A 27,831-nucleotide genomic window follows, 5' to 3' on the forward strand; every position below is an offset into this window, starting at 1 on the left:
TATTATAAATGTAAAGAGACAAACTGATTCTTCGTACAAATTAACTACTTCACATGATGCACTGTTACTAAATGGTTTTTGATAAATCAATCTTATATATTTTTAGGTTGTTTATATATCAAAAAATTAATTATGACCCTTTAGAATAAAATGATCAAAAAATTAAGATCTTCACACCGGTTCAAACAGATTGAAAATTGAAACACTTAATTTTTTTAGGCTATTTATATATTAAAAAATATGGTGAAAAAATTAAGTGTTCAATTTCAATTTGTTTGAACCAGTGCGAAGATCTTAATTTTTTGACCATTTTATCCTAAAGAGTCATAATTATTTTTTTGACTTTAAGGCTTTCAATGAGAACCCTAAGAGAACCATGAAAGAAAAAAAAATCAATCTTTCCAAATTCCAACCAAACGACACCGGCCATTTTGAGGGAGGGAGAGAGTGAAATACCAAGCTTGCCCTTTGGTTTTGATAGAGGGAAGGAACGGCGTAAGCCGCAGAGACCATTTAAAAATAAAATTGATACTTTGGGGATGCAATGTTAGCAATTGAAATATTGAAGACCAAAATAACATAGTGGAAATAATTTGGAGACCAAAAAAGTCAAAAAGCCGATCTTAGCCCCCCTCTATCAATGTCCTTATCCACTTCCCTCCGACCTTCATCTGAAAATGGTGGTCAGACAAGCGAGCTAGGTGAAATCAAAAAGTCTGGCATTGTACAACAGTACCATAATTGTTATCGACAAAAGCAACCGGAAAACCTAGGAGTTGTGGTAGTGTCACGACCCAAATCTAGCGGATTTGAATATCGTGACCGGTCAGTGAGTCCATCTCACCAAAAGCCTCTATTAACTCTTTATTAAAAGAAATAATCATGACATTTACAGAAGCTTTCTTTAATAATCAACGATCACTTAGAGTGATTTATTCATTATGCTAATATCAACATAGGCTACACTCTTCTTTTATTCATTACATAACCATATCACCAGCATAATAATATTAATACTCGGCCCGTCTCTCTAATCCTGATTACCTGAAAAGAAAGATTTCAATAACATAAGCCACTGCTTGTGTGAGATTATGAATTATCAGAGTTACATGAGCTACCATGGAATTCTTTTTATCAAAGAGAAACAGGAACCATAACTTCAATTTTTCATGGCTTGAACTGTAACCAAAATCATAACTTCAGTTTTTTATGGCTTAAACTATAACCAACATCATAAACAAGTTCGTATATAACATAACATGCTGTAAACATAATACGATATACCATCCAACGATTACCGCCTGTAATGAGAGAGCGACCCCCAACATAACATGATGAATTCAGTTGGACACCTGGCTGTGCCCCCTTTTCCATTCCGTCCTTATAACACCATTCCGACTAGTATCTTTAACGTCCCCTTGATTCAAGGACATCGTTCGGATGTATCGATAATACATTAATTTTTCCATAAACTGTTCAAAATATCATAATTTCATGGTATATTTGCTACAAAAGAACTTTATTGTTAAATTCCCATAACCATAATTTAAAAACATAAACTTTACAAAAATTCATGTAACAGGGATAATTCATAACTCACCTCTTTGATTCCGAAATTAATCGTAAGATCTATTGGATCGTACTAGCCCTCTTGGAAATTCTCTCTCTCTCTCTCTCTCTCTCTCTCTCTCTCTCTCTCTCTCTCTCTCTCTCTCTCTCGCTCTCTCTCTCTCTGTCTCTCTCTCTCTCTCTCTCTCTCTCTCTCTCTCTCTCTCTCTCTCTCTCTCTCTCTCTCTCTCTCTATTTATTTATTTGCTAGTGGTGGTGTGTGTTGTTTGAGGTGTGTGTTGATATGGAAGAGGGGTTAGCTATTTATACTAATTGGGTTAGGGTACAAACCAAGCATATTCTTTCCTTGATCTTATCCTAACTAGAATAATCTTGGGATTATTCTTTCGTGCCAAGAATATCCTTGGAATATCTAGGATATCTAGAATTATACCCAAGTATATTCCTAGAATAATAAAAATCTAAGGGTTAGATGCCGAGAATATTCTTACAATAATAAAATCTAGGGTTTAATGCCGAGAATATTCTTTTGATGCTTAGGATAAAATCTAGGGATACCTAGAATATTCTTTCTCCGGATTTTTCTTCTTAAACCTCACAACGTTACGTCTCATGATCGACTCGTGCCTTAGATTTGACGACACGATGTGCCATTTGGGACAATATCTAAAAACATACATAGGAAATGAAAATTTTAATAAGCTTCAAGTCATATATATTTCCTAAATCCTAACGGTAAATAATTCGCTAAATGTTAACTGCTTACTAATTTATTTTTACCCTTTTTATCATCTTATTTGTATTTTTAAAAGTCGGGGTATTACAGGTAGCTCCGGCACCGCATATGGAAAACTCATGGACGTATGTAGATGAGGTTTTTCTGAGGTCCTGGCGGTGGCAAGGCGGAATAGGAGGACGTCGACAGTAGTGATCCCGCGATAGTGCATTAGGATGGAGCAAAGGCGGAAGCCTTGATGAGAGGTGCATCTATTGGCCCTCATTTTTGGTCTCAGGTTTAGAGGATATATGTAGGGCGTGGGAATGGTGAATTTTTGAATGATAGAGGATCGATATTGGGAGGCTTATTATTTCAATTAGTCCCCATATTGGGATGATGTAGAAACATGAGGTTGCAATATTTAAGTAACTTTTTTGCCTGATTGGAACAAAAAGCAGTTTGTTAGGGTGTAGTAAACAAATTAGTCCCTATATTGTGTGCATAAACATAACAGTGTTAAAGTGGAATTATAATAAACAAATTTACAACACTAATATACGTGTCAGATTAGTTTCCTCCTATCTACCTAATAAAACACAAGGGTATGAGGACCACACAAACACAAGTTGAAAGAAGGGCTGAGATCCATTTGATCCAAAGGCTGATGTGTGCTCTCCAATTTCTCTTAAGAAAACTCTCACACTCTTACAAATATATTACAAAAATACCATCGGTTCTTTTTACCCACTGCTCGGCTTCTGGCGTTAGCATAAAAAAATAAAAATATATTACAAAAATGCCCGTGCCTATGACACTACGGAGTGCATAGTGCCGTAGGTACGGACAATCACTAGTATCTTATAGTCCTAACTAATAATGCCAAAAAAAATCATTTCTTTGTTCACGACTCACAAGTACTACAAGAATGCTCTTTTTGAAAAAAAACAACAAAAAAATCCCTCCTCACTAAATTTTGCTTTAGTTATCTCAACTCGCTTTAAAAGATTAGTAAAACGTTTTAGTCCACAAAAAAAATGAAAAAAAAAAAGAAGCTTAGACATCGAATTAGTCGACTTCAAATTGATCAACTAAAAAGATCTTATTCAACCTTTTTCATTTTGCTATCAAAGTATAAAGTGAAATACCCACTCCTTGTAAGCTTTCTAGCTGTTAACCAGAACTTATAAACCAAGAAGACATCATGCAAAAAGGCTGTCAACAAATATCACACCTATTGGAGCCCTAGCAGGGACGGAGCTAGGAATTTCATTACACAGGGCGATCATGTATGCAAGACAAAAACATAAAATGAAACGTGCATAACGTGAATACATTAAAACTAAAAAATGTATACAAAACAGCAACACTCCATACTTAATTATGCTTTTTATAAATTAACATATTGCAAAAGTATTAACGACTTACCTCAGCTTATCTAGTAAAACAAAGCATTTTCAATTGCACTCGGTGCTCTTTTATGTCATTAAAAGCATCAATGATAGAATTGATCGGAATCAAACATTTTCGCAATATCCTTCTCCATGTAAGTGATTTAGAAATTTGTTAAAAGTTTATCCCTCATCCTGTTGCAGAGTCTAGTATTCACACATTTCATAGACTTAGACTTCACCAAGATTACTTAGGATTCCCGAAATCTCTTCTCTTAGGTTCTTATTTTCTCGAAAATGCCTTCAAGTGTTGACGATGTGAGATTCTTGTGCAGAGAGAGAGAGAGAGAGAGAGAGAGAGAGAGAGAGAGAGAGAGAGAGAAAGGTCTAGTGTGCCATGGAGATTTTTTAGGCAGAGGGAAGAAAATGTGTGAAACTCTCTTAACGATTGAGGATTTTTGTGGGTACAACTGGAAGTTAAATAATTGAGTACTCACAATGTTAACCCTCAAATTTTATGTTTTGTTATATTTAACCCGTAGTGTTTAGAAATTAACGTTGATATCCTTGTATTTCAAAGATTACTAACTACTTACTACCATTTGATTTTAATTTTTCCCTAAATACTAGAGGGGGGCGAGCCTCGATACTTTGATAGGAAAATTTTATTTTATATATAATAAGTATAGTTTTTTTTTTCTTCTTGCAGGGGCGACCGTCCCTACTGGCCCTCCCTGGCTCCATTCCTAACACTAGGCCAGATTGTGATGTCCGGTGTCATATATTTGGCATGTCAGGGTTTTTTGTTACGGAGTATGTGATTTACAAGAAAGATGATAAGCACAGTAAATCAAAAGTTCATGGACTACTTACCCAAAGGCCAAAGCCCAATACTTGAATTCATCTGGGAAAAACAATTGAACAGCGGAAAGCCTACAAGACCAACAGATTATAGCCAAATCATTAGTAGCAAGATAGTCAAATTTTTTATTTTATCCGACAAAGAAACCTTCGTTCACAAAAGGCATATGGCATCTATATGATTTCCTTCCAAATACAGAGATAAGGAAAAAATGTTAATCCGGAAAACTAAGGATAAACAACAGGCACAAAGAGACAAACTAATGTCTACTAAGCCTAATCGCGAGCACAAATCTCTCAACATGTTACTGTCGAAACCATTCATTGGGGTGGCTTTTATCCATGTTGCATTACAACAACAACAACAACAACATAACTCATTTAGTCCCCAATCATTGGGAGTATGAGCGGGAGAGGTTTGGAGACCGGGGAGGAGCTATGTTGGGGCCCGGGGGGGGCCCCGGCCCCAGCTCCCCAAGTGTCCGAATTTTAAAAATTTTCTTTTGTATATACCTAATTTTGAATATTATTGATAATTATTCGTGTATAGCTACTTATAATCAAAATAATTTTGGTTCGATTTGATAAAAAATCGGTTCTTTTACATTATCATTTCTCAATTTCTTTCATAAATAGAAAAATAAGCACGTGATAGTTGATGTAGCCTAAAGAATCATTTTAATGTACAAATGTGACAATTTGTGAAGAGTACTATTGAATGACGTGACAATTTGTGAAGAGATTGTCACTCTTCAAGCCACACCAAAATATGATGTAGCATGTTTGCTACTTCTCGAAGAGTGACTTTTGTTGACAACTTAACATGTCTCTGCAACTATATATAACTGGGTTGCTACCTCTCTTGGAGATGCTGTTAGTGAATTGTAGAAATCATCAGGAAATTTAATTTGTTTGTACATTGTGTGGTGTTAATTAGTTGGTGTTTTGAATAGACAAGCAGTGGTGGACTAGTATTTGAGAATTTTGGGGACCATAATTTATTATAGAGTGCACGAATAAAATGTAATAACTTTAATTTTAATTTGATGTTTTATGTGTAAATACTATTATGTTTCTTCTCCCATATTCAAAATGTATTTTTTATTGTGAAATGAAACTTTTGTCTCCAACTTGGAGAAGTGGAACCAAATGTTCAACTTGCTCTTCTGCATATCTCTATTAAGCTCTTGGGAATCACGAGAAAGATTGAGATTCATTATCCATGCCTAACTCCTAACACGAACTTGATAAAAATTCCTTCTCAATAGAAGGAAAACAACAAAAACCAAAGACAAATGAAAATCGAGGGCCGGGGCGCATGCCCCAGCAACAGTTCCTCTTCTGGGCTTGTCAATTACGTCATTGTTTTCAAAATTTGGTCTTTCCAAAAAAAAAAAAAATTTGAGATCCTCCAGAGTAGAAGAATCTGAGAAAATCAGCAAGTCTGTAGAAAACCAATTCAAAAAAAAATAAAAAAGGTCTGAAGAAAACCCCAAAACAAAAACATTAGCTGAAAAGCAGGGGCAAAACCTTTGCTTTGTGTTTTCAATGGGGATAATGTTTCCACTTATTGAGTTGGGGGACAGGAGGCCATTGCAGTTCATCAAGGTGCCCCCCTCCCTCCAGTGTGGCAGAGAACACAGAAGCTCATATATATACAGCTTCCTAAACTTTCATTTCCAATCTAACATAATATGTTTGACAGGAGAACAAATTTGGCAGGGCATAAAATCGGTAACACATCATGTACACAAATTTATTTCCCTAATTATTCAGTCAAGTGTTAACCCTTGATAAACATATATGGATAATGGAGTGGTGTTCATACAATGTTGGCTCTGTTGTGTTTATGTGTATAGATAGGCGAAGTGGTGTTCAAACAATGTTGGCTCGGTGAGTTATTTCATAGTCTATAGTAATTGGTCAATGTCTTTCCATCCAACTCTTTCTTGAAGAACCTTTGCAAATAGTCTGAGAGCGTAAATTGACGATAACGAGCTGGTTTCTCCTGCAACACTAGCTCTGGCAATGGCCCAAACAGTCCATCTCTGTTGCTTGGGTTGCAGAAAACTGCAACTGAAACACGAGGCTCTTGAAGGGGGTTGGCCAAAACTCGATGCTCCACACTTTTGTACTCATCATTTGAGATGATCTGCAAAAAAAGATGGTTAGGAAACCCGGGAAATTAGTTCCAGAAAGAAAACAGGAAATACTCTCTGATACGAAAGAGGTGAAGCAAAAACACACAACCATAATTGACGAGAGAAGAAAGCACAAACAAAATATTAGGCTTTGTTTGGAATCATGCATAATACTGTTAACTATCTTCAAAGCTTACACATGCTTTTTTCTTTTTTTAAAAAAAGGAATCTCAGTATCGCTACACAAGTTATTCTTCCAAGCAACTTTCTCTAGAATAGGCTTTCTTCAGAACACTATTCTAATTTCCAATGACTCTCACCCATTTTTCATTCAGAAAATTGGAAGAGACCACAAACCAAAATCATATCAACAACAATCATAACCACACACGCACTTTTTTCTGAATCATATCTTTCTCACTCCAGCTATCAGGTAGATAAGAAAGACTCTGATTACACTACTTATGAGAACCGTCACCGAACCAAAATATTAGGAACCGAACCAAAACCAAAACGAGAAAAATAGAATGTTTTGGTTCCACGGTTCAATGCTAGAAAGAAAGCTAAATACCACATACAAACTACCTAGTCACCATAGCAAAAAAGACTATTCAAGTCAACAAAGTTTTTCCCCTTGAAAAATAAATGTCAACAAAGCCTAATTCTACCTATAGAAATTTTACTTCTTTTGTTCAAATAGATAATTTGTAAGTGAAAAGACAAAAGCTAATTGGTCGTACGACACAATATAAACTAATCATTGCAAACAAGATGTCAAATGTCATATTGACAACTGTTCTTGATAGGTGAAAAACAATTGACAATTTTAAGCATCTCCACTGGTTTTAACTTCCCCCAAAAAAATTATAAAAAAATAAAACATTCCAATAATTTTCCTTGAAACAGTTTTAATTCAAGCATTTCCAATGGTTTTACCATTTTGGCAATGCTAAACCCACATTTTGCTACAATCAGGAAAATGATTGAATCTGGCAATTATGTTCCAATGGTGCTAATGTTATGTCTAATGCTTTCGTCACACAATTAAATAAAAATGTCATTTCGCATAATAAAAGAGGTAAGAGAATTATCTTGCCAAAACATGGCAGTCAAAATGGCTCATTGCTTGAGACATTTTCTCAAAATCAAAGGGTGATTTTCTCAAAGGGTGACAGGAGTTCAACAAAGGGCTGGCTCTCAGAGGGTCTAGTATATCTCTTGCAAGACTTTTGGCAATTGCCAAAATTAGGCAAGCCAATTCTCTCTACCTCTTTCTTAATGAGGCCCACAGACTTATAGTCCTGGATTGTGTGAACAAAATATAACAAACCAAACCAAATCGAACCGTAAGTTCCAATCAATCGGATTCGGCTACATGATTTCATTTCTCCATTGAGTTTTGTCGAGAGCATCAATTTTGGTGATATTCAAAAAACTATAGAGGAATGAAATAAGATGAATGAAACTTGAACCATTGGATTAGGATTGTCAATTATAACATTTTGGCTAGTCAAGCATGCCAAAACAATAGGTCTAGCATTGCGAACAGATGCAAAGCCACCGGATGCTCTTTCATTACTTGCCATTGAGATGCTCTTAGTTTGACCTATCCAAAAGAAATTCCATACCTGAAACAACACAAATCCTAAACTACATAACCATAAGACTATAAAATAGAGCTTCGATTGAGTAGTTTTATGAGAAGGTGCCTAGTGTTAACATGTCCAAATTAGGTTTCTGAAACAGATTCCTCAAATTCCAAACCAAACATTCAAATGCTCAAGTCACTCAATGCGAATAATCCATATCCTTGGAACTTTACCTAATAAAAAGGTGCCCAAACAATATGCAAATATGAGTTAGGTCACATAATCCTCTGGCAGAATACTACACTCTCGCTTTCAATCCTCGTTCTTACAAAATTATCGCTCTTATGAACTTATTGTGTAGTGGCCCCGGAAATGGGGCTCAGAGAATTCACCGAGACACAAGCCACCGGGCACAATCAAGCAGGTCCCCCAAACCGGCAATGGGCGAAAGGTCCGGAGCGTCCTACAGCCCCCTCGGTGTATTGCTCGGTGAGCAGCACCGAGCTAGGCTCCGTCGTATCAGGATGGCTCGGGAGCGGGCCTGTCTCGGGGATCCTGTGGCCATGTCCAGGAAGGTGTCATTATGACTGGACCCCAGATGGTTACGCCAAGAGAATAATCTTTGAGGCGTGACCTAGCCATGTGCTCCGTAACCGCCTTATCCCGTACGTCACATGTGACATCACCCGAGGCAGTTACCAGAGCGTACCTTCCACACGCTTGCTTGGAGACCAAGTAAAGCGAGGTCTATAAAAGCAAAGGGACTCTAACCTAAAGAGGTATGTCATTCTACCTTAACCCTAGACCTACACTATCTTTCCTAGATCTAACTTGATCATCAGAGGGTCCCTGGACTGCCACCAGCCCTAGTGACTTGCTGCAGGTCAGGCGAACGGAGCACGGAGCGACGGAGGAAGGAACAAAGCCCTACCACAGTCCAGATCCCGATTAACCGAACCCCTACATATTGTAATATACTAATATGGAATGTTCTCGAGAGATGTTTTTCACGCTCACACACTTTAACTTATAGACTTGCAGTGGCGTAGCCAGGAATGTGGATCTGTGGGGCACTACAAACAAAAACCTCCGATGAAAGCCAACCTCTGAACCCACCAACCAACAAATTAATGGTTGTTGGTGATGCGACGGTGGCTTGCATGCTATATCATGAGAAATGAATGGGAGTTTGCAAGTTTTGAAGAATATTTCATTCACTCACCCAAATAGTGGGTGACCACTACTCTGCTGTCCATACAAGTGAACATTACTCATTTTTCATAAAGTTCACGCCGGAATTTTACTGACTTCGAGGATAAGAAGCATTCATTTTGGGCGTCTTGTTTTCGTCAATTCAAGTCATTCTTATTCTGACATTATTTGATCGAATATCTTGCTTTAAAATTTAGGTCCAGAATTTAAACCAAAAATTACTCCAATTTGATTAAGCAGTTGTGGATATCTAATTGAGATATTTTTCCTAAAAATGATCAAAAGGGTAAGACATTAAAAATGGCTTTGACTTTTGAAGTGTGACCTAGTGTGAATCCCAAATAAAGTAGACAATGCTCACCCATTTTCTAGTTATTGAACAACATATCCTTTGTAAGTGCGTATTTGAGCGAATTGGCTGAACTATATAAAAACAACAGCTATTTGATTCAATTTAAACTGAAACTATTAAAAACAAAAGGGCAGTGGGGGTTGTGCTCCGGTGGCCCTACGGTGGCTCTGCCACTGATTGACTTAGTATACGACTAAAAAATGTACTATATAAACCAAAACACACAAAACAATGTCCTGTTTGGAAACGGGCATACCTGAAGAATATCCCCAATGTTGATAACCACCGCACCCTCCACCGGCTCCACATCCACCCACTCCTCCCCAACCTTCACCTGCAACCCCCTCACCTCGTTCTGCACCAGCACCGTCACCACCCCCGGATCCGTATGCGACGTCAGCCCGTACGTCAAGTCAGGCCGCGGGCAATACGGATAGTAATGCGCCACCATCGTCCTCCCCTCCAGACACGTCATCTCCTTCAGCCTCCCCTCCTCAACCCCCAACCCCTCCGACAGAAACCCCAGCACCCTTCAAAAAAACAAAACAATACTGTACTATAAATTAAGCATATGTAGTATTTAGGTCGTGTTACCAACGACCTCGTTTCAAAAAACTAACTGATAGTGTGGTGGCGTACGTATGCCACCACGGATCCCACACAAATAAATGATCCGATCTGTTTGATAACTTCAAAATATTTTTTCTTTCAAGTGGTTCTGTTCAAAATCAGCTCAATTGAGAAATTGAGAATATGTGTAAGTACTTAATTCAAAATTTTCAATTTCTCAACCTAGGATCCTAACTTGTAAAATATCGTATTCGTCTAGAAGAAAAACAAACCTCTTTCCTATCCTCTCCACCTCCTCGTTCCACTCCAACAACTCCTCTCGAACAACCTCGGGAATGTCGCTAGGGTTCGGAGGGACAGGGGAAACCCTCATCTGGAGCGTGTCGCGCCAGCTGGCGGCTTTCGATTGGTAGAGGTCGACGTTGGTGGAGAACGTCACGCCGCGGCCCACCTCGCGGTGGTAGTGGGCCGTCTTGATCTCCGCCGGGAGTTCGTTGAAGGACTTGACGGCGGCGAGGGTGCGTTGGATGACGTGGAGGGGGATGCCGTGGTTGGTGATTTGGAAGAATCCGACGGTGGAGGCGGCGCGGGTGATTTGGTCGGTGAGGATGGGTTTGGGGGCGGAGAAGTCGACGATGGGGATTGAGTGGTGGGTGTGGGTGGGTCGGGTATGGGGTATGGGGCCGGGTTGGGAGTCGGGCGGGTGGTGGAAGATGAGGGGGATGGAGGAGGAAGAGGCGAGGCCGGAGTCGAGGAGGCCTTTGACGCCGAGCTTGGAGTCGTCGAATTGTTTGACTTCTTTGAGACGGTCGTAGTCTTGGTGGGGGTGGTGGGGGTCGGAGGTGAGGGTGAGAGATGAGGAGGACATGGTTGGTTGGTCTGTTTGGATGGGGTTGATCGTGGAGGAGTTGCGGTGGTTTTGGAGGAGATAGAGAAAAAATGTGGAGAGTTTGGGTAAAAATTCTACTGTTTGAGATAAGATATGTGTTGCAAAATTTATACAAGCAGGAGGAGTGTTTTCTCGAGAATTCAGGTCCTATCCAGCCCCAGCCCTCCAGCACAGCACACTTAAGTCAATGGACCATTCAGTTACGGCTCTTATAAGTTGTTTATGGAACGAATCGATCTCAATTTAGTAATAAATTTTAATTTAATCTGTTTTGAGTGTTAGCTTTTTCGAGCTGAGTTTTGAAACTTTAAAAAAATTGTTGATTATAGTAGGATTAAAGGACATTACCAAGTTCACTTCATTTTATGCCAATGCAGGTCCCACCTCTAGCAGGAATCGATCATGTTTAGCCCCTTGAGGAGGGTGGTGAGTGAGGACAATGGCAAGAGCCAATGTTTAGGGGGAAGCCATTTTCGAGAAGTTTGGGGAGCGGGATGAAGAGAAGGGAGGGAGGGAGGGAGACAAAGAAAGAAAGAAAGGGAGGGAAATGGTTGTGGAATGAGGAATAATGGGTTGTTGGGGGTATTCATAGGTGGCAAGGGAAAGGGGGTTTAGGGATATGGTTTTTTTTATGCGGTCGGTTTTGCCGGAGTTGTTGATAGAGATGAAGCTATGAGTGGCAAAGAGAATGGTTTTGCTGGTTCATGCCTTTCATGAACTAAGAACTGATTAGCTGTACATTCTAAATATGAAGCAAGAGGTAGGGAGATGTATAGCTCTTGATGAGAGACCTAAGCTGTACTTTTGAATTTGAAGACGACGAGCAAAAAACATGGATAAAATGTCTCCAGATGTGCAGGAATTGCAGAGATTAGCCATAATTAACAATAGCATAGGGTAGTTGCTGGAACTAACATTGTACACCATTCTAAGTTTAGTATACCAAAGGTAAATAGCTGGGAATAACATATATCATCTTATTTATGGCTTTTCTGGGTCCTAAAATGGTGCATTAGAGAAAATCGAGTGTGAACAGAGAGAGCGAGAGAGAGATTCTATATTCAATGCTCCCCGAGCAGTCATTTGGCATCCCAACCTCTTTCCCCACCACTCTCCCCTACAGTCATATGACTGGTGGAGAAAGGCTGGGTGGCCCAAGTGACTCTACCCAGGACCAGCCAAACCAGCGGATCTCAATCGACATCACATGCTGCAAATCTGAAGGTTAAGCTGAAATATGAACTACAAAACTTAGCAAGCAGCCTCCGAGCATAGCTTTGGCGGATAAAGCAAAAATAGAAATAAACCATGTTGAAGAAAGGAAGCGATTATTATCCAATTGATATTCCTATAACACCGCAACTTTTTATGTCACAAAGCAACCTTGGCTGAAAGAGTGTCCAGGTGTGGCATCTAGTAAGAAAGCAAGTTATGGAGCGGAAGTTTTATGTCAAGATTCCCGGTTTATGCCAACGTCAAACAAAGCAAGTTACAGTATAAGCTACGACAAAAATCTACTTCTTCAAGGCATCAAATAGAGCGAAAAGCTCATCCGGTAGGGAAATTTTCTTGCCCAAAATAGCTCGAGTGATCTCATACTTTAGGAAACGAAGTCTTCATTGGCATGCATAATATCGGCAAGAACTCTGGCTTACAGGCTACACTACAAGAGAGATAACATGTTATCTGATAGGATATCAACACCTAACTACGAGCAGGCAATGTCACAATGCGTCGATCAAAACTGTCCGAATAAGATCTTCCAACCATCGATCAACGCTTGACCCACTGGAAGCTCTTTCTGGCTTTTGCTTGTCCTGATTTTTTCCTTTCCACAACTCTAGGATCCCTTGTCAGGAAACTAGCTGGTGGAAGATAGAGTAGGATGGTCAGTGTGAAATCAGAGGACGAAATATACACATAAATGCACAAAAATCTGCACCTGTATCTAGAGATTATTAGTATGAGAGTAGCACATATTGTCTATCAGTTTATGGAAGTATTTGTGGACAAACTCAGCCAACGGCCAAGCAATATTACCCCATATTGCTTTTCCCAACCCTATAACCAGGAAAAGCATATTGCTGAAACTGAAGAGAAAAGGGAAATAATGGTAATAACCATGCTTGCATAAGTTGTACCTGATCTGAGAGGTGGACGTAGATCTGGTTCCCAGTTTTGCAAGGCTCTGCTGATCCCTAATTGAATTGCCCCAACTTGACCTGTTCCACGCAGATATAGTTTTCCAATTTAAGAAATAATCTCAAGAAAAGCCAGAAAGTTGAAATGCAATAAACAAAAGAGAACAGCATAACTAGGGATGGCAATTCAACCTGCCCCTGTAACAACCCGGCTCCTCAAGTACCACTAATTAAAACAACACACCCTCAAGCCAATTGTAATCCTTAAGACTGAATCAAATACCAAAATATGGTGATTAACAACTTAAAATTATATCAACTAAAACCCCCACCAAAATTACCAAACTCCAAACTGTTCATTTATAATCCGACATATTTGTCATGTATAACATCCACCCCACCCTTCCTCTCTCTACTTACCCATGTCTTTCCCCTCTACCAGCTACCCGCTTTTATTCTTCATTTTCCTTCCTTTGTGTCTACCAAAACTTCCCCTCCATAATCAGACGTGAAAGAATTCCCCCTTTCTATAACCCTATCCTCTTTTTTATAGTACAAAGTTGACACACTAAAGAAATTAGTTCTTTTGCCTTATGTTTCTTATATTTCCTTGTCTCTTCCCATAAAGGCAGAAACATATCTACATTAACGCTTAGCACCAACTTAAGTGCTCACAATCCTACAACATTAACACCTATATTTTCCCATGCAAGCTACATTTTTATCCCAAACGACTGTCTTTACAGGTACTTGCTTCATTGAACTTAAATTTAGTCAACTTAATTACTAACAAAACACTCATTTGTCAATAAAGCATGTATACAAAACGCGGGTTTTACAATATCCCTCCTTCTAAAAATTTCATCCTCGAAATTTATTCTCGACGTCGACTTAATTAGCACACTTAGCGGCTATGGAGCACGGGTACCGGTACGCGGTACGGGTACGGGAAACGGCAAAACCCCAAAAAAGTAGGGTACGGGTACGGCGGGGGTACGGTGAATAGATATATAATTTTTTTCTATTTTTTATTGCTTTAAATGAAATATAAACCCATTTTACCAACAAAATGTAAGATAGATAAAAGTTCGAAGTTCATACATCAAGTTCAACGTGCCTAGATCAAAGCTAGACGAGTTTCTTGTTCCTTACATACCAACAGTACTTACAAACATTGACTCAGTGTAAACGTGTATGTGTATATAAAAGAGAGAGAACTTACGTCTTTTGTTCCAATTTGGAGCCCTAGACCGCTGCCTCTTTCAGTGACTCAGTAAACGTGTATGTGTATATAAAAGACAAAAAAATTACACAATAAGCCCATATTTTATAATTATTTACAAAAAAATCCCTGAAATTTTGAAAAAAAAATCATTTTGGGCTAAAACGTACCCATGCCGTACCCTTGCCGTACCCATGCCGTACCCAAAATTATCAAAAGTACCCGATCAAATTTTGCCGTACCCGGTACGTTTTTGCCGTACCGGCGCCGTACCCTTACCCGGTACGGGTACGGCACGACATTTCTGAAGTACCCGTGCTTCATAGCTTAGCGGCAAAATCTACTTGCTTTAGCTGCACACTAAATGAAATCAACATTTTCCTGTCTCGTTTCCCTTTTATCCCAACGTTATGTATTAACAACATAACCTGATAGCCAACAATAAGAATTCCACGTATCACCACTGATACGCTTGCATCTCCCAATTTCATTATGCATCTATCCTCCCACTTATGGTGTACATAAACAACACAAGTGTAAACAAACATATACAATGTAGCCTACTTTAGCAATAATATACATTTTTCTAATTTCATGCCACATAGGCAAACTCCATACACATAGAATTCTTGTCACAAAAGCTCATACCGGCATAAATCCACGTCATAAAAGCAATACTAATGCATAAATTCCCCGCCACAAAGGCTAAGGCACAAAAAATAATACCACACCAGCCACGCCACTAAGGCTATATATATACCATGGCACTAAGGCCAAATTTCATGCCACTAATTACGTAAGGTGAAATACATCACCTATGGAGCACGGGTACCGGTACGCGGTACAGGAAACGGCAAAACCCCAAAAAAGTAGGGTACGGGTACGGCGGGGGTACGGCGAATAGATATATAATTTTTTCTATTTTTTATTGCTTTAAATGAAATATAAACCCATTTTACCAACAAAATGTAAGATAGATAAAAGTTCGAAGTTCATACATCAAGTTCAACGTGCCTAGATCAAAGCTAGACGAGTTCCTTGTTCCTTACATACCAACAGTACTTACAAACATTGACTCAGTGTAAACGTGTATGTGTATATAAAAGAGAGAGAACTTACGTCTTCTGTTCCGATTTGGAGCCCTAGACCGCTGCCTCTCTCAGTGACTCAGTAAACGTGTATGTGTATATAAAAGACAAAAAAATTACACAATAAGCCCATATTTTATAATTATTTACAAAAAAATCCCTGAAATTTTGAAAAAAAAATCATTTTGGGCTAAAACATACCCATGCCGTACCCTTGCCGTACCCAAAATTATCAAAAGTACCCGATCAAATTTTGCCGTACCCATGCCGTACCCGGTACGTTTTTGCCATACCGGCGCCGTACCCGTACCCGTACCCGGTACGGCGACATTTCTGAAGTACCCGTGCTTCATAGTACATCACCAATGATTACTAAGTCATAAAACATACCACAAGTTCATACCAAATTTATAGCATCATAATGAACCCATATATATGTCACAAACTCAAACTATCCTGGAATCATGCCACAGTTCCTTGATAATTCGTATTTTCATATTACAACAAAACCATTGAAATCTAAAATTAAAGTGCAGCGAATTTTACATTCCTCTCTTTTCTTCTTTCTGATGCTAAAGAGAAACATGTGCACCTCTTGCGCATACGGATTGAACCAATAATATTTTCCACTCTTCAATGTCCTTGGTTCCCTCATATCTGATTCATAACTCACCAAAACATAATCAAGACATTTCAACTAATAAAAAGTACTGACCATTACCTCACATATCTTCATAACCCGCCACTACTGGCCCGACCCTTATCTGGTTCTATTTTCTACACCATAACTAAGAACTTGCTCTATACTCATTCCTTGACTTTAAAAAGACCATGAAACACCAATTCCGAGAAAATATAGCAATTGATTTTTACTTTCAGCAACTGTGAATAAATATTGTAGCACTTCGATTCATATGTTGAGCAAATACAAACACTCATGTACATGTACCAGCATCTAACACCAAATTCCTGCATTTAAGCACCCATTTTCAACATTGACGTTCATTTCCAGCCTCCCATTTACAATTTCAGCAACCCAAATTTCATTTTCCAGCATCAACAAAGATGATTTCAACCTCAAAGCTTCAGTTTCCCGCATATTTTAGCACTGAATAACATATACAAAATTCTGCTACTAAATAATTAGTACCATGAATATTTTCAGCCCAGTTCTCAAAACTCAACACTTAACACTTAATTCCAACAATCAACCACAATCCCAAATGACCCAAGGAAGGAGCTAGAGCTCACCTAATCAAGTGCCCAAAAGCTTTACCAAATCTTGATAAATAGAAACATGTTGAGTATTCGAGGCACCAGTCCACTGTCTTTCATTTTAAGAGGACTTGAAGACGAAAGCAAGGAGTATTAAGCCCTTACCAAATATTAGTCCGGTAATTCGAACCCCAACTCTCATGTTGAGTATTCGAGGCACCAGTCCACTGTCTTTCATTTCAAGAGGACATGAAGACCAAAGCAAGGAGTATTAAGCCCTTGCCAAATATTAGTCCGGTAATTCCCAATTCTCTCTCTCTCTCTCTCTCTCTCTCTCTCTCTCTCTCTCTCTCTCTCTCTCTCTCTCTCTGTAAAACCCGTTCCGAGCATGCACGTGCATCGCATATGGCATTTAATTTTATGTTGCATAGGTCATACTAATTGTTACACGTGTTGTGTTATCGTTCATATATCATTCATAAATTGTTTAGCGATACATGATTAAATTTGAGAGTTTAATTAAGTTAATTAAAAGGGATTGGTCTTGGTAGGTGGATGAAGGGTTAAGATGAGTTATTACCCTTTTGTAGAGGTGTCAAATGGCACGGCACGGCCCGTTTAACTACGTGCTAACCGTGCTTCGTGCCGTCCCGTGCCGGCCCGTTTACTTTATTTACTTAAATCGTGTCGTGTCGTGCCGTGCCGTTTGTCAATCGTGCCATGCCGTGCTGGCCCGTTTACTTAAATCTTGCCGTGCCGTGCCGGCCCATTTCTGAAATCGTGTTGTGTCGTGCCGGCCCATTTTCTTAAATCGTGTCGTGTCGTGCCATTTTCAATCGTGTCGTGTCGTGCCGGTCCGTTTTCTTAAATCGTGTCGTGCCGGCCCATGTTCTTAAATCATGTCGTGCCGTGCTGTGCCGTTTTCAATCGTGTCAAGATGTGCCGGTCCATTTACTTAATCGTGTCGTGTCGGATCGGGCCAGGCCGGGCCGGGCCGTTTTAAGTCATGTCGTTTTAGTCTTGCCCTAACATGTGTGGGTTGACTTAAGGCATAACTAATCTTGCATCAGACATGCAACCATTGTATACATTTGGTTTTTTGGCATATTGGAAACTCAGCGACATTGGGCAAGGATAGAGAAATCCTTGCATTCACTGCATCCTCATAAAAAACAAGGGATGAGTGTGTGCGTTTGAGAAAGAGAGAGAGCGAAGTTGCTATTCAACTTCGGTTGCCCCTTCTTTTTCCTTCTTTTTCTTTGAACGTCCCCTCTTTTTCCTCGCTTTTCCAGCTTTCTACTTAATAAATCTTAGATAACTTTTAGGTTAGTATACAAGCGAGTTTGGTAAAGGGCTCAATCAATCTGCAGTTGCGCTTTCAATTCTTATTGTCGCACATTTGAATAGTTTGAGGTGTTTTCTTAAAATAGCTTTTACCGTTTTACGCTCCTGTTAGTGCACGAGAATTATGCTAGGCCAAAGGTTCACACTCGGTCTCAGAATATCATAATCACTCTATAACTTGCAGAAGAGAAAAAAGCGAGGACAATTCACAATGAAAGGAGAAAAATAACAATGGACGCTGCATTTTCATATACCATGGCACGCCAAAAAAGTTTAACAACTAAAAAAATAACATATTACAACCCCTAATTAAAAAGAAATTCTTGGTCTTAATGAAGTAAAATTTAACAATTAAAAAAATAACATATTACAAATGGTCCTATTGTCTTAGTTCAGGCTGTCCAGCTAACCCTTATTTATATATATTTTTTCCCTTATTTCTACTATGTATTTTTTTTCTTTTTTGTTTGACTTTTTTTTTTTTTATTTCTTGTTAGATTTGGGGTAAATAATATATATGACTTTTGCACGTTTCCTTTCATATTAAATTACTCTTGCACCATAAATATTTTGATAAGTTTTTTTAATTTTACTTGTTATCTTGTATTGTAATGTTAAATTTGCAAACCAAAGGTCCAAAGCCTATTTAATTTTACTAACAAAAACAAAACAAATATTTTTACCGAATAAAATTTGATAGTTTTTTAAAAGTGAAAAAATAATTTTTTAAAAACATGATTTTTTAATAAATTGTTTTTTTTTAAAAATTAAATATCTTAGTTGTTTACCTTTAAAAAAAGGTAAACAAATATTTTTTACCGAATAGAAATTGTTTAATTTTTTTAAAATTTTAAAAAAAAAGCCATTTGGCTTATTTAATTTTTTTTCCCGTGCCTCGTGTCGTGCCCATGTCGTGCCCGTGCCGTGCCGTTCTTATCCACTTTTCGTGCCCGTGCCCGTGTCGTGCCATGCCAAGCCCACTTTCGTGCCGTGCCCGTGCTGTGCCGCCCACTTATGTGCCCGTGCCGTGCCCCGGGCCCACTACAATCGTGCTGTGTCATGCCGTGCCAGGCCAATACCGTGTCTGTGACGTGTCGTGCTGCCCCGTGCCCGTGCTGTGCCCGTGTCGTGCCGTGCCGGCACTGCCCATTTGACACCTCTACCCTTTTGAACCCATGCACCCAACCTCATGGGATATTTCTTCCCTAATAAACCTTCTACGGTATTTCATTGTTTCCTCCGTCCCACCTTTGTATAACGTAGAGAGAGAGAGAGAGAGAGAGAGAAGAAGAAGAAGAAGAGGAAGAGGAATTGGGGAAAACTAATTGAAGGTAACCCTATCTTATACCTATTTATGTTTTGGGTGTTGATCAAACATGTATATACCTGGATATTCATGTAGTTTAAGTCCTAATTAGGTATAGAAGATTGGATTTTACTGTACCAAATTCGTCCATCTTTGGATATGTCAATTGGAGCTTGAGCAAGATTGAAATCTGTCATGTTCTTAGCGAATTTTTCTCTCTGATTTTCCTACCTTGCAATTTTCTGAAATTTTTACTGGAGATGGATATGCATGTCTAGTTTATTGGGTAAAATTTTCAGAATTTATTTCAAAGAGCGGAAGAAGTTAAAAATCACACACCGAACTGCTGCTGTGAAACTCGCATTGCTGACTGCACTGACACAAGTTGGGAAAACAGTCATATCTCCTAGCTCGAGACTCGAAAACACATTCCGCTTGCTTTGCTGAAAACTAGACTTATAGAGCTTTCCAACGATGCAACCCATGCGCTGTGGTTATGCCTGAGCAATAACAGATTTTCTGTTAAAGTTGACCTAAAATCTGTCTCTGCACCAGTTTTAGTATTATGTTAAGTTATAATCGCGAGGCCATAGTAAGGTTACCCAAACTCCATTTTTTGATGAATGACCTGTCGATTCGAAGAGGAAGAAGTTAACTTTTCAACGGTTTAAGTGAAATTCTTAGAATTCATGATTATGTATTGGATACGGTCAGAACTGTACACGTTGGCCATGGACTAAGCCTTATTCTTGGAAATTCTTGTGTCAAACCTTATTGAATCAACTTTGGAGCATTGAAACACATCATCCATCATTTTTATTGTATTGGTCTCATTCAGTATCATACTAAGGATGGAGATTAAAAATAAGATCATATGCTAGACTTATTGATGCATTTTACTAGCATTTTAACATGAGTTGGAGTATGAATTATACTAAGTGTAGTGTCATTCATATTCTAGGATCGGGGGACGAGTCTCCACCTCAAGGTTGAGAAGGAGGCTTTTTGCTTTTGTCTTTTGAATCTCAAAGGTGAGTGTGCTATTTTCATTGAAGTGGCTAGCTAAAAATAAACTTATACCTTTCTGCAAATGTTGGAAAATTTTGACGGTTGTGGATATGGATCAAGTGCTTGAAACATGATTTTATTTCAAAAGCATGCCATAGCTGTATTGTTGGTTGGAATTGTTTTCTTCTTGATGTACACAAGAAGGGTATAAATTGTCTGTTTGCAGGGTATAAATTGTTGGAAGTACCCTGTTCATAGGGTCATGGTACCGTCATAACTCCTGGTTGCGAGGGAAGCAACCCTTTGGCTTCTTGAAATATTGTTGCTTACTTAATGGTTTGTGAAAAACTGTATGTTTCTTGCTAAATATGATTAGAAGCATTACTCGATCCATGTTTGCTCGTGTAAATTGTTTTATGCTTTCCGCTTGAATGAAGTAGTAACACTCACAATCCTTTCAGGTAACTGAAGTAGAGTTTTGGTCCACTACTGGTCTGACAGGCTGTAGGAGTTGGGATGCAGGTCGACTTGGTGTCCTTTTGGCATAGTACATTTTGTGATATCAATTTTTGGAGAGTTGTCATATCATATGTGGATGCAACTCGTCTTGTATAGTTCTCTTTGCAAATTTTATTTTGGAAGCCAGATGAAATCTCTTTAGTCTACTTTGTCTTGCGTTTATGGAATGAATCTTATTAAGGTTGTTGCTTAGCTTTCTTTAAGACAGTTTATGCCAATCATCCGAGAGCGGGTTGTTACACACACACACACTCTCTCTCTCTCTCTCTCTCTCTCTCTCTCTCTCTCTCTCTCTCTCTCTCTCATAATCCCATAAAAGATCTATTTCTTATGCTCTGATACCAATTGTAGCAACCCGGCTCCTCAAGCACCACTAATTAAAACAACCCATCATCAAGCCAATTATAATCCTTAAGACTGAATCAAATACCAAAATATGGTGATTAACACCTTAAAATCATATTAACTAAAACCCCATCAAAATTACCAAACCCCAAACCGTTCATTCATAATCTAACATATCTGTCATGTATAGCTTCGATCCCTCCTCTCTCTACTTACCCACGCCTTTCCCCTCTACTAGCTTCCCGCTTCTATAAGTTATTTTCCTTCCTTTGTGTGTACCAAAACTTCCCTTCAACGCCCACCTTTTTTTTTCCTTTCTTTCCCCTCCATAATCAAATGTGAGAGAATCCCCCCTTTCTCTAACCCTCTCCTCCTCTTTATAGTACAAAGTTGACTCATCAAAGAAATCTAGAAACATGACACTTGTCCTTGTCTAGTTCTTTTTACTTTTGTTTCTTATATTTCCTTGTCTCTTCCCATAAAGCAAGAAACATATCTACATTAACACTTAGCCTCTTCTTTATAATACAAAGTCGACTCATCAAAGAAATCTAGAAACATGACACTTGTCCTTGTCTAGTTCTTTTTCCTTTTGTTTCTTATATTTCCTTGTCTCTTCCCATAAAGCAAGAAACATATCTACATAATTAACACTTAGCGCCAGCTCACATGCTCACACTCCTACAAAATGAACACCTATATTTTCCCATGCAAGCCAATATATTTTTATCCCAAACGATTGTCTTTACAGGTACTTGCTTTATTGATCTTAAATTTAGTCAACTTACTAACAAAACACTCATTTATCAGTAAAGCTGTATACAAAATGCAGGTATTACAACCCACCCCTGGGTTTTTGTTATATTTTTTTGGGTATCAGGGGAGAACTGAAGAAAACCCGCTTGGGTTCGGGTAGACATTAACCTGCCCCAAACCCGCCCCAAAATTATTTTACGCATAAAATATTTATTGTTATTCCTATATAAAACACTTGCAACTAAACTAGTACCACATATGACATAACATATTAAACTATTTCTTCCATTTTGCTTTTAGATTGTAGAATTTGGTTAAGTTGTAATAGTTATTTTGGAACTTTTATTATTTGTGCTCACTTATTTTGGAGCCTAGAACATATTTTCTCAATAGAAAAAAAATAGGGGCGGGCAGGGCAAACCTACCCAATAGGGAGAGGGGGGTTACCAATACATTACCCAATCGGAGTTTTGGGCGGGGCTAAATTTTCGTGTCGGGTCAGGGTATAGCAAAACCCGCCCCGCCCCGTTGCCATTTCTAAGCATAACATGCCTAAAGTATTTCAACTGCAACTTCTACAATAACTTGTTCTTAAACCAACTTTATCGATCAGAATATAAGCCTCTAAACCTTTTCTCAAAGAAAATCTTAAGATGAAAGAGCAACAATACTTTGTTGGATTCACATGATGAAAGATGAGTTCTCCTGTATTTAGCATGGAGCTACAACGAGAACACGATGATGAATTAAGAGCAACAAGACACTAAGCATTTCAAGGATATGAGTGCACTCAAAAACCTAGAAAAGATGTTATTATGCAGATAGCCAATCCCCCAGAACATCTTTACACTTTCTACATTCAATTTTTGGACGTCAATTTTCTTTACTCGACGAGCATATGTCATTTGGTTGAACCCTCATCTTCAGCATAACTAACATTCATCCTCACATAAGAAACCCACAAGAAATATGTAAACTACAAATTTAGTTCAATTCGTTGTACAAAATAGGTAATTGGGCAAGTCATAGACATGCTTAGCATGTGCAAGTCTGAAAACCAGTGCAGAATAGCAGCAATATTGTCCTAAAATGTCCTTATCTCCTTCCCACTATATACCCCAAGCAAGTAGAACATAAAGGTAAGGGGAAAAAAGCATCATAGTATGAGGTTCTTTTGCCATAACCATAAAGAAACATAAAGTTTACTATTTTACCTTTACAAGAATTACTATCTTCCAAATAAAGATGCTAACCAAATCATAAGATATGATAGGACAAGAGTTGGGCTTACCTGAGACACCACCTCCTTTCACAGTACAATCGATGTTCCACAGACCCAAAGTTTTAGTCTCAGAAAAAGGTCACAGAAGAGCAACACGATGATCAAGCATTGGGAAATAGACATCAAACTCTTTCTCATTGACTACAAATCTACCATCACCAGGTTGAATCCAAACATGGGCTATGCTGCATTTCCGTCTTCCTGTTCCATAAGCCTTCCCTTTTTCATCTACTTGTCTCACTCTTGCTTTGGCAACTTCCTCCTGTTTTTGGCTCTCTATTTCAGCTCTTGTCGATTTTCGTGTAGTTTTCTCATAGCGCATGTCTTCTATTTCTGTAAGAGGCGGCAATCCTTTAACGCCATCCATATCCTTGAGCGCCATCAGACTATCCAGCATTTCTTCTGTGATACCAGATGCTGCAACTAGATCACCAAATGCATGATTTGGACCTGCAATCACACAAATTTGACAAATATGTCTGCAGTCAGATCCTGTACACATGATATAAGCAGCGAAACTTGGATACAGCATGGAATCTTCTATCACAGCATCTATAAGCACAATAAAACTTGCAGTTAAAGGAGAAGATAAGCACAATAAAACTTACAGTTAGAAGAAGAAGAACTGGAGCTTGCAGTATTTCTAAAGAGTAATGTCTATTTGTCCAAACTACAATACTTCCTATCCGAGCACAAAGCAACAATTCAATTGCAAGATTGGACATAGATAAAGTTTAAAAATCCAAGATGCTGCTCTTATTATTAGTCAGCTGTCAGCCAATCATCTTTATCCAAACAGAGCCTTAAGTGCCGATCAATTGGAGTTGGCTACATGAATCCCTTTTTTTTCATTGAGCTCTGTGGAGGGGTGTCGTGTTCCATGGTATCCAAAAGAACAGACATCCTTTCAAACTACTGCCAATCAAACTTGAACTACATTATTTGACGAAAACGCGAAGCAATATAGGATGCTAATAAAAGAGGCAGTTACCAAAATCCTATAGCAAATGGGCATGGAAGAGCACTGAACTAGTAGAAATGTCGCAATGAGAGAATCAAGGCATTGTTGCACATATGAGTTCATCAGAAAGCACATTTCAGATGAAGAACTGGAGCTTGCCTTTGAGTACATTAGAGAGCACTTTCTCTTCGTCCTTAGGTCTCCTCTCCTCTTCAACCTTCTCCTCAAGCTTCCTTTCTTCTTCACTCTTCCCAATCTCCACTGTTCCACCCAATTCATCCCCTCTGAAACCAAACACGTCATCATCCCCGATACCGAACACGTCGTCGACCTTATCCTCTTCTCCCTTCAAACTCCACGCCCCATCCCCCGTCGCCCACTCTTCGCTCTTACCCCCCTCCACCCCCTTCTCAACCCCCTTGAAAATATCATCCTCTGTGTCACCCCCATCCGCTGCCGCAGGAGATCCCAGCCACGATTCCTACTCCGCAGCCTCCGGCGGTTTCCCATCCCCGCCGAAGATTCCCTCGACAGTTCCTCCGGCGTCTTCTCTGAACATGGATTCTTCTTCTTCATTCTCCATTGAAATATTCCATAAGTCAATCCTTGGTGTGGGGTGATCATTTCCATTGTTGCTGTTGTTGTTTCGATTGGTGGAGAGAGATCGGGAGGTGGAGAGGAGGAAATTGGAGTTAGGGATGGGTTCGTAAACTGGGGGGTTGAGAGTTGAGAAGTGGTTCGGGGAAGAGATTAGGGTTAGGGAGATGGAGGTGGGGGGAGAAGGGTCTGAAGCAACTGAGCAAATTAGGAATGGCAAAAGGGCGGGGCGGGTTTTTGCATGCCCCGACCCGACTCAAAAATTATTACGCGGTCCCGACCCTGATCGGGTATTTTTTGGATACCTTGTTTTTGCTCCGATCGGGGAACGGGTTTATCCGCGCCCGCTCCGTAAGAAATTAAAAAAATTATTAACATAAAATGAAATAATTATAAAATATAGTATAATGGTGAAATATAAAGGTAAGATTAGAAAGTTTTTTTAGTAAAATGATAAAAATATTAGGGTAAAAAAATTAGTATAATGATAATTAGATTAGTAATAAAAGTATAATTTTATATATAAATACAACTCGGGGCGGGTAATGTTGGGGCGGGTTCGGGGCGGGTTTAGAAGCGGGGTACTTCCACCCCAAATCTAGCCGGGTTTTAAAAATTTTACCCCGACCCTATACCCGAAAATAAGGTGACAACCCCACCCTGTTCGGGGCGGGGCGGGTTCAAGGTGGGGTGTGTGCAATTTCCATGCCTACTAAGCATCGTAGATACTACAGGAGAGAGTAGGGAGGTGGGGGTGGGGGTGGGGGTGGGGAAGGAGAAGGGAGTGCAATTTTGTTCACTCTCTCTCTCATTGGTTGAAATGATGTGGACCCCACCATAAAGTGATGTGATACTTATCATGCAATACATTTTTTTAGTAAGCATGACATCACTTTGTAGTGGGGTCCACATCATTTCAACCAATAGAAAAAATGGTAATATTCACCCTCTTAAACGGAGGCTGAACAAAACTCAGAGTGCCCCGTTCCAGAAACATTCTCAAAAAAAATAAGCAGTTTATTTCATATTTTTAAACTCAAAAATAATATAAATAGAAAATAAATTTTTAATTTTTTTTTCACCATTTAGAAGTTCTCAATCTATCAAATAAGATCCATATTGCATTCTTAAAAAATAAATACTCCCTCCGTCCCTTTAGAGTAAGTAGGGAAAGTGAAGATAAAAGTTGATGTGAAATGTGTAATGATGATGTTTCCTTAATAACTTAGAGTTACGAAGCAGGACACTTAAAAAATGACATATGGAGTATTTATTTGGTTTTCTGGAACGGAGAATTGAGCATCTCTACTCCTTACTCAAATCTTGACTCAAACTCAAATTTGAGTGCAAATCATCCAAACCCTCCTCCACTCATTACCCAAACATATACCAAATTGGTTAAGACTCAAACTCTTAATTAAATTTTTGAAGTCAAATTCCACACCTTCAAATTTATAATATTGCCATTAATGAAGTTTTTACTTAAATTTGTGCATATTTATGTTTGGGTTTAAGTTTACACACACAATACCAAATTAAGTTTTTACTCAAATTTTTATGATTTTCGTTCGTTAGGAATTACTCCAGTATATTAGGATTACTGGGGCGGTTCCGGAATACCTAAAAAAACATCTTGAAAAACACCCCAAATCTCAATCTCATAGTTTCAGATCAAATTTTGATGATCCAAACTGTTCAGTATGTTTAAAACATGTTTTTAATGGTACTTGTGAAAAATCAACTCAAAATATGAATGAAAAGTGCTTGATCCAAACAATTTATATATATATATATATATATATATATATTATTTTATGAAAAACTATTTGGATCGAGCATTTCTCAATCATATTTTGAGCTGATTTTTCGCGATTACCCTTAAAAACACATTTTAAACACATTGAACGACTTTGATTATCAAAATTTGATTGAAAACTTTGGGACATTTTTTTAGATATTTTTTTAGGGGTCCCCGGAACCGCCCCAATTACTTACATATCGTGACATTAGCTGGGCAGCAACCCAATCATTATACCCCTCCATTTATGGATATCAAAAGAGAGAAACTTATTCACGGTCATGGCTCAGCCGTTAACAAATTATTTACAGCAGCAACCAATTACGATTGTCCAAAAGTGTTCTAGACGGTCCGAATTTTATTAAAACCCTTCGTTCGCGATTGGTTCCGTAAACAAACTATTCACGGCTCCGCAGTTAAAAATATTTTGAAACCCACAATTGCCCAGACACTAAATTGAGAAAATTATGTTTCTGCGATTCCCTACTTCACCCGTTGCTTGTTACAAATTTTGGATTTTTAACCCCTTAAGGACCTCAACACCCACTCAATCGAAAATCAGGCGAAACTGAACTTATAAAATATGCAAATAACCTTCATGGCTTCTGCAATTCGTACTGCCTCTCCCCTTTGTTCATATTCATCAACGAGGCACCACACCAAATAGGCCTATCTACTTCTATGAAATCATATCCCAAATAGAAATGCTATTAGCAAAGAGCTATAGCTCGCAGTTGCATCTATGGCATTAACAGGCAAGCAGGTAACAATGATAAACAAACCGGTTATATCATAACCCGATTTTGACTATGGCATTAGCATGTAAGTACAATTAATGAACACTATGAATATGCATCCAACGTTAGTGCTACAAGAAATTGAAATACTTTGCACAACATGATTTTGCTGGATTAGGGCTTTTCATATTAAAATAATACATGACCCATCAAGCCATCATGA

General features: G+C 38.7%; 1 protein-coding gene, 1 long non-coding RNA gene and 1 pseudogene across 2 annotated transcripts; all 3 read right to left on the bottom strand.

Moving 5' to 3' along the window:
• Nucleotides 1-840: 840 nt before the first annotated feature.
• Nucleotides 841-1,844, bottom strand: LOC131302128 (uncharacterized). Its single transcript, XR_009191604.1, has 2 exons — nucleotides 1,601-1,844; nucleotides 841-1,044 (listed from the first exon to the last, which is right to left on the bottom strand). It is a non-coding gene; the product is annotated as an uncharacterized LOC131302128 (long non-coding RNA).
• Nucleotides 1,845-6,188: 4,344 nt separating this feature from the next.
• On the bottom strand, nucleotides 6,189-11,274 carry LOC131302129 (1-aminocyclopropane-1-carboxylate oxidase homolog 1-like). Its single transcript, XM_058328760.1, has 3 exons — nucleotides 10,673-11,274; nucleotides 10,087-10,360; nucleotides 6,189-6,688 (listed from the first exon to the last, which is right to left on the bottom strand). The coding sequence occupies exons 1-3, from the start codon at nucleotides 11,266-11,268 to the stop codon at nucleotides 6,440-6,442; spliced, it is 1,119 nt and encodes a 372-aa protein (XP_058184743.1). The 5' UTR covers nucleotides 11,269-11,274; the 3' UTR covers nucleotides 6,189-6,439.
• Nucleotides 11,180-27,116, bottom strand: LOC131299731 (small ribosomal subunit protein uS9m-like; annotated as a pseudogene).
• Nucleotides 27,117-27,831: the final 715 nt, after the last annotated feature.

The sequence above is a fragment of the Rhododendron vialii genome, chromosome 9a, assembly GCF_030253575.1.
Source record: "Rhododendron vialii isolate Sample 1 chromosome 9a, ASM3025357v1".
Classification (NCBI taxonomy): Eukaryota; Viridiplantae; Streptophyta; class Magnoliopsida; order Ericales; family Ericaceae; genus Rhododendron; species Rhododendron vialii.

What these genes read in the sequence shown, in the direction of transcription:
- LOC131302129 (XM_058328760.1), bottom strand. Translation starts at nt 11,268, where the DNA reads ATGTCCTCCTCATCTCTCACCCTCACCTCCGACCCCCACCACCCCCAC. An exon ending in GTGGAGAGGATAGGAAAGAG is followed by an intron (nt 10,361 to 10,672) that starts GTTTGTTTTTCT and finishes GTTTTTTTGAAG; the next exon opens with GGTGCTGGGGTTTCTGTCGG. An exon ending in ACATTGGGGATATTCTTCAG is followed by an intron (nt 6,689 to 10,086) that starts GTATGCCCGTTT and finishes CTTTTTTTGCAG; the next exon opens with ATCATCTCAAATGATGAGTA.